The sequence below is a fragment of the Poecilia latipinna genome, unplaced genomic scaffold (assembly GCF_001443285.1).
Source record: "Poecilia latipinna isolate Pla-1442-1.1 unplaced genomic scaffold, P_latipinna-1.0 Scaffold1294, whole genome shotgun sequence".
NCBI classification, from domain to species: domain Eukaryota; kingdom Metazoa; phylum Chordata; class Actinopteri; order Cyprinodontiformes; family Poeciliidae; genus Poecilia; species Poecilia latipinna.
This window is the reverse complement of record NW_015113910.1, coordinates 4464-14151: the sequence shown is the minus strand read 5'-3', so window position 1 is coordinate 14151 and position 9688 is coordinate 4464. Positions and strand designations below refer to the sequence as shown.

Below are 9688 nucleotides of genomic sequence, written 5' to 3'. Positions count from 1 at the left end.
TTTTTGTAGAAAATTTTTTAATCTTTTTGATGTTGTGGTGGGTTTTCCCAAACCAAACCCCCCCCCCCCCCCCCTTACCTCCTCCGTTCTTATAGCACAGAAAGGGAAAGCGCCAAACGTTTCCAAGGCCAATTATTTCTCCAGCCATGGAGAGAATAAACTCCATATTGTTGGCCCATTTTCCCCTAGGCTGAACCCCCTCCTCAGGATCCTGTTTGTCCTGCCCGTGCTCTTCTGCAGAGCCCCTTTTGTCTGTTTCTTCTGTCATAATCCCCCTACAGGCAAAGGGAAAATGAAATGAAACATATGTTGCATCACATCCAGCTTTTTACACATGCATACACAAAATAACTGGTTTAAATGCAAAATCAAGATCATTTTTTATTGATATTTCTTAAGCATAACAGATATCTCCAATCTTTAAAAATCTAATCAGAATTTCTCACCAAAACAGCTATTAGTAAATGACCGCAATGTCAATTTGCCACTAATTTTTCAGTTAGTCAAAAACAAACTTTCCATATGGTTTTTACTTACTAGTGTGACTCTTGTAGGCATCAAACATAAAATCCCTCTCGTTTATCTGAGCAAAGTTTGAAGACAAGTCTTATTATTCAAGGGGCGTGTCCAACGGGACTAAGGGAGGCTGTCCCACAGAAGATGGATTAAGTTACATTATGTTCTAATAGTACTTCTGATTGCTGAAATGTTTACAGTAGTGACTGTAAATTAAAATTCCTAAATCAGATAAGTCTTCCTGCATGATGAAAGACATTATGTCGCCGAAGCAACGCTTAATATGATGTTTCATGTGTGTTTTTCATGTTACAGATCACAAAACTGCCGGAAAACGGCAATTAGGATGAGCCAGGCTAGAATTATTTTAATACTTTCCCCTTTAAAAAAAAAAGATAAAGAATAAAATAAGATAAACTGTGAAACGAATTAAATAGTTCCCAAATAACGCCTTTATCTCGTTTGATGGCGTACCTGGCAGGACAAACTCTGGGTTTAGTTTCCCCAAACACGCCTTCCCTCCCCTTATTTGACTCTCGCGCTGACGCTTGCGTTACGTTTCAGGAAATAAAAGTAAACAACGGATTCCAGAAGGAAAATGATATTTACTCGTCCACGTTCGTGCCGTCTCTTTGATTTTTCATCCTCCTTATTAATTATTTATGAAGGCATTACATTTCGAGAAGACAGGCCTAGTTAAATACAAACTGGAAGCTGGTGAAACTCCCGCAGAGCTCAGAGAAAGCGGATGCGGCAGCCGCTAAGGAGAGCTAGCTCGACATGGCATTTTTCTGTTTGAGTTTGTTTACAGCAGGGGATGCTCTCACGACAATGACTTAAACACAACTCGTCGACATTAGGTTCGTCGGACAAATGAAATGAGCGCATAGTCCCTCTCATTCCCACCTGTGTCGTACGTTATTTCCCCGTAATTTTGTTATTTGCTTGTGTTAATTTCAGATTTAGCAATGTTAGCCATCAGATCTTCAGACGAGGAGTCCGCTGAGATTGAGGAGATGGACACCTCAGAGCCAAACTGGTGCTGGTTCTACTTGGCCGAATGTGGAGTGTGGCACATGTTCGAGGTAGATTAGATTTGATCAGGTTTAAATGCATTTTAATTGATTCAAACTGCACAAGCGTTTTGCTAGGAAAAAAAGTGTATTGCGAGATTCAATGTATCGACAAATAATGGGAGAAACTTTAATTTTTAATTGATTTTAAGCTCGCAAATAGTTAAATTTGCACAAAATGGCACATTTTTTAAAAATAAAGTTTAATTCTTTTTGATAAATTAATAATAACCACAACTTATCTGTAAAAAAAAGAAAGAAAAAAGACTAAGAATGTATCAGAATACTTCCACAAAAGAGAGAAGAGTGCATATTAAAAGTATTAGCATCTCTAGACATTTTTACTTAAAAATATCCCATTTCCATATGATTTTTTTATTTGTCCAGCTAAACCTAAATCATTTTTAAAAATGTCACTTCATCCTTAGACTTTAATATTTTTTATTTACATTACAGGCACAAACCTCACTGTATTACTTTTGGATAGACCAACACAAAGTAATACATAGCTGTGAAATGGAACAAAACCGATAAAATTAACTTCTTTGTTTTTATTTATTTTATTTTATTTTTTGTTTTTCTTACAAAAAAGTGAAAAGTGTGGTGTGCTTTTATACATTGTTGACTTTCAACTTCTATTACAGCTGTAATTGTTTTGGGCTGTCTTTTCCAGCTTTTCCCGTCTTGAGGCTGACCAGTTTGTTAATATTAAAACGAGCTTAAATTTGAGACTCGAAGTCCAACCCCTATCAGGACTTTGACTAGGCTGATGTAAAACATTCTGTTCATACTCTGATCATATGTTGCTGTCCTGGTGCAAGCAGCTATTGACATGTTTTCTTCCAGTATTACCCTCCATCCATCTTCCCATTAGCTCTGATTAGCTTCATTTACCCTTTTCAAGAAAAAAACAAAACAAAAAACAAACAAAGCCAGATGTGCTACCTCTATGCTTCACCCTCTGAATACTGCATACACTTTTAGTATTTTACCACACTTTGAATTTTGACCAAAAAATTGACTTTTCTTTGTTTCATCTGACCAGATTATAGGCGATAGCTTGACAAAAGGGAGGAAAAAAGTTAGAAGTATGAATATATTTTCACCGCATTGTAAGTCAACCCTTCAGTAAAATTCCCTTTTGATGCCAAGGATGTGTAATTTTTCTTTTCTCCTTCCAGTTGATCATCTGATTGGTTCAGGTGTGCTCTGTTCTGTCTTGATGTCTGTCAGATCGATCCCAGCGCAGCCTGCTCAGTGACCAGCGCTCAGATTGAGCAGTGCTACAACAGGAACCAGCGAGGGGTCATGGAGTTCTACACAGCCAAATACACCTACAGACTGGACTTCTCGGGTAACGTAGATGGTTTAAAAGGCTACCAATAAAGATGAGTAGTCTAAGAAGCGGTTCATATGTAGCTCTTTGTGTGTTTTCATAAACTGCAGCTTCTTTAGTGCTGAAATCTATTATTTTCCTCCCCAGTTATGCGACAGATTAACGTGACAACAGGAAAACAGAGGCCAATCAAACGCTCCCTGCACTGTGCCACTGGCTTCCGGTAAGGTTTAGTATTTAAAGGAAATATACAAAATCGACTTTCTTCAGCTTTATACCATGTCATAAGTCATGAAGATTATACCCACCAGAGGGTTGTTTGTTGGAGAAATCTTAGAAATTTTGTGTTGCAGCCATTTCATGTTGCCTAAATGCCCGCTCATACAATGTGTTTCCTATTTACCTAAAACTCTGCGTTGGACCTTTTGTCCTCACCCGAGTTTCTCATGAAGAAGCATCGTTGTGATGACGCGGTGCACGGGGTTCTTAAAGAGACAGAGGCTGATTTCAAAGCATAAGATTTGGCTATGATTCAAAGATAGATTTCTTTTAAACTTGTTTTTGATAAATATAGCCTTTCCAGTACGACTGAAGCTAACATGGTTGCTTGGATGTGCTATAAAATCACACTACGTGCCTGGGAAATATGTAATACCCTCCCTTGGGTGTGGTCCTTCAAAAACTAGGAGTTTGAATGAATTTGTGATATACGGTATGTAAAAAAAACTAGATGAGGAATTGTCGTTTTGTGTAATGTCTCATTCATTTTAAGCTAAAAACTGTCCTTGATTTGTTCTTTAAGGTTTATTTGTGACAATCTGGCTTTGCCTGTGCCATGTCATTGGGAGAGAATCAATACAGACGAGCCCTATCAGGTAAGACATATATATATATATATATATATATATATATATATATATATATAGATACATTCATATGTAGATATGCTGAATTCAATATGAACTGAACCCCCCCCCACAACGCAAGATGCTTCACATAATAAAACACATTTTTAGGTCCAAAAAAGATAACCTCTGTAAAAAATGTTAATGATTTTCACAATTGATTATCACAAACACCTTATGGCACTTGTCGATGCCGAAGAACAAGCAATAATAATAATACAAAAATGTGTATTTTAATTTTTGTTTGTTTTTTCTGCAGCTTATCCAGCTCGGCAGAGACACATACGAGTTCAAAGAAGTCGCCAGGCTGTACGATAGGACCATGGATCATCCAATAAAAGCCATCCAGAGGATCCAGAACTTGGACTTGTGGGAGTTCTTCTGCAGGTAACGTGTCGTTTCCTTTCGTGAGCAGACGATTCCGCTGCGACTGTGACGTTATTCTTTTTATATGCTGGCTAAATGAATTTAGCCCGTCAGACAATTTGGGGACAAACAAAAGCAGCAAGCCGCAGTTTTAGAATCAGCAACAGATTTGGATTTTGCGCGGCACCTGACAGCAAACCTTAGGTTTGTGTTTGCTGATGAGTACGAGTCAAACTAACCGAGTACAGTAAAGTCTTTCATACCTGTAAATCTGTTATTATGCCCTGTGTTGTGTTTCTCCCCTAAGGAAGAAAACGCAGTTGCGAAAAGTCAAGCGAACTCTGGATATCGAAGAGCGAATGCTGTTCCATGGAACAGGACACAGCAACATACAAGCTATTTGTACGTTTAACTTTGACTGGCGTCTGACAGGGAGTCATGGCGATGTTTATGGCAAAGGTACAGTCCCTTTGGACTGACGCTTAAACGCACCGGTGTCGTTACCAGTTTGATTTTTAAAATCTTGTTTAATCCTCCTTCCCACAGGGAGCTACTTCGCCCGCGACGCCAAATATTCCAGTAAATTCTGCCACACGACCGGGAAACACAACACCACCTTGCAGAGGCACGGACTCGCTCCGCCTATATTTGCCAACGAGCCGCCCTATAAAACCATGTTCCTCGCCAGAGTGCTCGTCGGCGAATACACGGTCGGTCATCCCATGTACTGCAGGCCGCCCTCCAAGGACGCCAGCTTTACCAACTTCTACGACAGCTGCGTGGACGATATGGCCAACCCAAAGATATACGTTATATTTGACAGCAATCAGATCTACCCAGAGTATCTGATCGAGTTCTACTGATGAGGAAAGAGTTGACGAACAGATTCGATTTGTGGAAATGGGAGAGAAAAAAACAAAAACAAAAACAAAAAACAAAAAACGTCACTTCCAGTGAGTAACTGGAGTATTGGATTTTTTTTTATTTTATTTTAAAGTGCCTTTGGAAAATGTTTAAAAAGTCGGAAAACAATGGTGGCATTCTGCACACTTTGCTCAAAAGTTAAAAGTACTGACATGTGTGCAGTGTTTTGTACTATACGTCACTTTGCTTGTCACACAGTCTGCGTAGAGTGGCTTCAGTTTGGAGATTTAAGGCAGTGTTCCAACTCTGACCCCTCGTCTTATTTTTAATCCACAGTGCCATACATATGCCTCTTTATAATACCAAAAATACGATGTGGTCTCATATGTTAGTTTGTTACAACGAAGGACTGCGAGTGCCTGCATTCGTTAGCAGTAGTTTACATACAATCCTGTTGGCATTAATTTCATGACCGTGTGTGGCGATTATGATGATTTCTGATGATTCTCTTTCTAGGGAAAGAGTGATTATACAACATACCACTACAAGGAATTTAGTGAGCAAAAGATTTTTAATTTTTCCCCAATTGGCGGCTCAAAATGATAAACACAGACTTTGGACAACTACCATTATTAAGTTGTAGTTTGATGGGAGTTTGGCTCATCGCCTGACTGTGTCCAAAATTCAGCCATTTACCCCAAACCTCCATTAAGAGAACATTGGTTAGGGTGTTGCAACTCTCTAAAGACCGTTAAGCCAAAAATGGAAGTAGTATTTTTGAGCTTTTAGGTATAATTTTACCCTTCACTAAAAAAAAAAAACACACTCACAATTTATTCACATGGATTCGTCTGATCAAAATCCATTGAAGTTGTGTGTTGCACAAACTTTACATTAGCTGTTCCGATCGCATAATTAAGCAAACGGTTGACGTTCAGGCCGTCGATAAGTGTATGTAAACTTCTGACTGGTAATGCAGCAGTGGTCCTTCAAGGACATTCCTGGCAACACTTCCCCTAAAACCTTTAGCGCACCATGAGTCACCATGGCATAACATCCAAAGCAACACTCTTACTGTCGCCGTTATTATTTAAGCGTGACCTTTTGACGAGTTGTTCTCATAATAAGCTTCTACCTCTGTGTTATTTAAACCATGCATCAGTGCACTTTTTACCCTTTCTGTGAAAGGTTTTACTCCTGACTGTGTCACCGCGACACAAACTTGTGATGGATATGTTCGTCCGTAGCTCCCAAGTGTGTCTTTAGAGGTTTTGACGACTGAACTTGCGTTTTTATTTTGTTACTAAGGGTCTGCGGCTTAGTTCGTGTCCGTCGGAAACCAGGTGAGCGTCACATTAGAAATGCAGTCCTATAAGTGTGAGAACATCACCAGCTGTACCTGAGGACAAAAAAAACGAGTCACCTTTGCACCTAGAGTACATTTAACCCGTTACAAAGCATAACGTGCTTCGTCAAAGTATCTGTACGCCTTAAACTTTTCCCCATTTGCCACATTATAACGATGTAATGTGTTTTATTGGGATTTTATCTGATGAGACAGATTGTCAAAATTTAACCAATAGAGATCTGAGAAGTGTGGCATGCATTTGTACTCACCTTCTTGAGTCACGACTTTGTAGTTTTGCTGAAATTAAAGTGGCAAGTCTTGCGGGAAAGCCTCTGCTATATTAACACAGCAAGCGATTGAAATAGTCTGACCACATTTTCCCAGTTGAATTTGGGTCTGGAAATTGACAGGGCCGTCATACATAGTTAAACTATCCATCTCTGGCTGCATGTTGTGTCCTCATATGGATCTTTGTCCAAGTCTGAAATTTTTTGCAGCTACTAAAAGTTTTCTTCCAGATTATCTTCACATCAACCACATAGTCCCTGCTACAGGAAAGCTTCCACTATTGAAAAGGTGTGTTTAGACTGAGCACTGCTGTGTTTTTTTTTTTTTTCCCCTCCTTGCAGTGCTTTGCATATTAACCAAACAGTAAAAGCACTTTGTGCATGTTTGCTGGCTTGACATATATATATATATATATATATATATATATATATGTGTGTGTGTTTTACAGCTTTCTTTTTGATATTTCATAAAGGATTCATGAGTTTGCAATTATGCCATATTACTTCAATTCTTTTTTGAATGATAGATTTCGTTCTAACCTAAATCATCTTCAAATCTCTCTGCAGCTTTATCTCTCATTTAGCGGCCGTGTTCCTTTTAAGATATATTTTTTGTTCAATCATATAAATGAACTACTATTAAAAAGTTAGGTGACCCCTGATGGTTTTGCTTATGAGTATCAAACTAAAAATGGGGAAAGTAGAAACACATGCCACACTTTCCAGAAAAACTAACCAGCATGTTTTATTTCCTTTCCCTTCACAATTAAACTCTACTTTGTGTTGCTCTATCGAATAAAATTCCTTCAAAATACATAAAAAGTTTGTGGCGGTAACACAATGTGAAAAAGTTCAACCAGAATAAATAGTTTCAGAATGCACAGGATGTACTGTAATAAATAATGTTGCTTAATAATGTAATATTGCTTTTGCCGTGTTACTTGGATGACTGTCTGTATTACCAGCTGGTATAAGAACGGACCATTTTTGGCTTCTGTTAAAAAGCTGTTGCTGTAGTTCATAACCGATGGCTTTGAGTGGATGAGTCGGATTTATTGACAGCTGTATGTTTCTGTGTGTATGTTGCACAGCGTAATAAATTTTGCAGCACAGAATCAAATACGTTATAGTCTACAGCCTCTCAGACAGGACGACTGGGACCAGAATCATTGCATATTTTTCATTTAAGTCCAGTCTTTAATAGATTCAACTAGGCAAGCCAGATTTTTTGTCTAGAACCCCCTGAGCATGTTAGTTTAAGCATCAGAAAACCAGGAAGAGGAAGAACAGGGTGACGTTTTTAATGGCGGGATAAGAAACAATGCCTGGAAATACACATGTTTTCTTGTTCTATTTATCTAGACCTGGCTTAAACTTTTCCATACTGAGTAGGAACTTCGTTTCACGCAATTAACCGGGAGTCTTCAGTGCAGAGCAGCCAGCCTACCTCAGTGGGAGTGGCTCAGTTCAGGAGGCAGAAACTCAAAGGGCAAATTAAATAGTCATGACACAGAGATAGACAGGTAGAGCAGGTTGACTTTTTTATTCAGCTTTAGTTTGTAAGCACAATGTGGGCTCTAAATGAAGAAGAAAAAATGGACACATCTGACACTCCGTGGTATTGGTATTATCTGGAAGACTGTGGGAGGTGGCACAGAGTTGAGGTAAACTCTAGCTTTAGATTTTTGTAATTTTGTGTGTGTGTGTGTATGTGATTTTGATTGACACTTTGCTCCTTTGTTTTCTTTCTCCAGGATGATCCCAACAACTCCATTAAGAGTCAGGACATGGAGGAATATTATTTGAGAGACTCAAAAGGCAGTATGAACGTAAATATGTTGAACTTCCGAAGCAAGATTGATTTTTCAGGTGTGTATGAGCACTCACGCTCACAGTTTTGGTTTATTTCCAGCTGGAATCGGCTGAAATGTGTGTTTCTATGCAGCGATGTTGCAGACCGACCTCACCACGGGAAAACAAAGGAGAATCCAACGCAAATTTAATCTTGAGAAAAGGTAAAGCATTGCCAGCGGCTCCCGTGAGTTCAGTTTGATTTCTCGCAAAGTGAAAGTGAAACCATTGCAGCTGCGTCTTTGCTCGTGTTTTCCTGTAGCTGTTCCTGTTTCTGTGGACCGCCTGTTTTCTGGGAAAACTTTGATCCTACAGCTCCTTACCAGGTGAGGAAAAAAGACAAATAAATGGCTTCCTGACATTAAAGCATTTTCCTGCACATTATCTCTAAATCAGAAAAAATTAAAAAGAAAATCAATTTTATTTCAAAGAATTTAAAGAACATGACATCCCTTTATTCAGTTGTTTTGCTGTATTGGAAAACTGTAAGTCCACAAAATAAGATGGCAGCTTTTGAGTGGTTATGGACATTTAGCAACAAAAACAGTGACTTGATGTCACATGAATAGTTTTCAGTTTCTGATTCATAATGTAATCACATGAGTTGTTGTGATTAAATTCCACGACTGTGTGCAGACAGATCCTACAACTTTACATTCCTCACGATGCTGAGACAAAAGTCAGAAACATCTTAACTGGGCTACAGAGGACAAACAGCTGGACTGTTGCTGACTGGTCCAAAGTTTTAATTTCTTTTGGAAACCAGAGTTTGGAGGAAGAGTGGAGAAGCAAAGAATCAATGTTGCTTAAAGTGGGATGGTTTGGGTTGCCATGTCTGCTCCTGGTGTCGGTCTATGGGGTTTACTGAAGTCCAGTCAGCTCAACCATCTACCAGATCATTTTAAAGAACTTCATGCTTCCTTCTGACGACAAACTTTACAGAGATGATGATTTCATTTCCCATCAGGCCTTGACATTTGCCTACTCTGCTAAAAATACCAACAACAAAAAAAAAGGTTCAACGACCATCGTTTTCCTGCTCTTGATTGGCCAACAAACCTTTAAACTGTAGATGGAAACAAAATCATTTTACAAATGCAACATACAAGAACAGTTGACCACAGAAAACCTAGATGTTTACC

The 9688-nt window shown here is 38.8% G+C and overlaps 3 protein-coding genes across 3 annotated transcripts in view; 2 read left to right on the top strand and 1 right to left on the bottom strand.

Annotated features, from left to right (window-relative positions):
• Positions 1–640, bottom strand: part of LOC106961378 (sodium- and chloride-dependent GABA transporter 2-like) — a 14582-nt gene extending 13942 nt beyond the window's left edge. The window contains exons 1-2 of the mRNA XM_015055086.1: positions 538–640; positions 79–275 (exon numbers count right to left, since the gene is read on the bottom strand). Of these exons, the coding sequence (XP_014910572.1) occupies positions 79–268 (190 nt within the window). The 5' untranslated portion in view covers positions 269–275; positions 538–640. The remainder of the gene's footprint in view (positions 1–78; positions 276–537) is intronic.
• A 368-nt stretch (positions 641–1008) lies between these two features.
• LOC106961379 (poly [ADP-ribose] polymerase 11) lies at positions 1009–6636 on the top strand. The gene is made up of 8 exons (XM_015055087.1): positions 1009–1376; positions 1477–1601; positions 2823–2943; positions 3073–3148; positions 3728–3800; positions 4090–4217; positions 4504–4655; positions 4743–6636. Exons 2-8 carry the CDS (start codon positions 1485–1487, stop codon positions 5057–5059), a joined length of 984 nt encoding a protein of 327 aa, XP_014910573.1. The 5' UTR covers positions 1009–1376; positions 1477–1484; the 3' UTR covers positions 5060–6636.
• An 839-nt stretch (positions 6637–7475) lies between these two features.
• Positions 7476–8948, top strand: LOC106961380 (poly [ADP-ribose] polymerase 11-like). Its single transcript, XM_015055088.1, has 4 exons — positions 7476–8359; positions 8450–8564; positions 8641–8710; positions 8809–8948. The coding sequence occupies exons 1-4, from the start codon at positions 8264–8266 to the stop codon at positions 8891–8893; spliced, it is 366 nt and encodes a 121-aa protein (XP_014910574.1). The 5' UTR covers positions 7476–8263; the 3' UTR covers positions 8894–8948.
• The last annotated feature ends 740 nt before the right edge of the window (positions 8949–9688 follow it).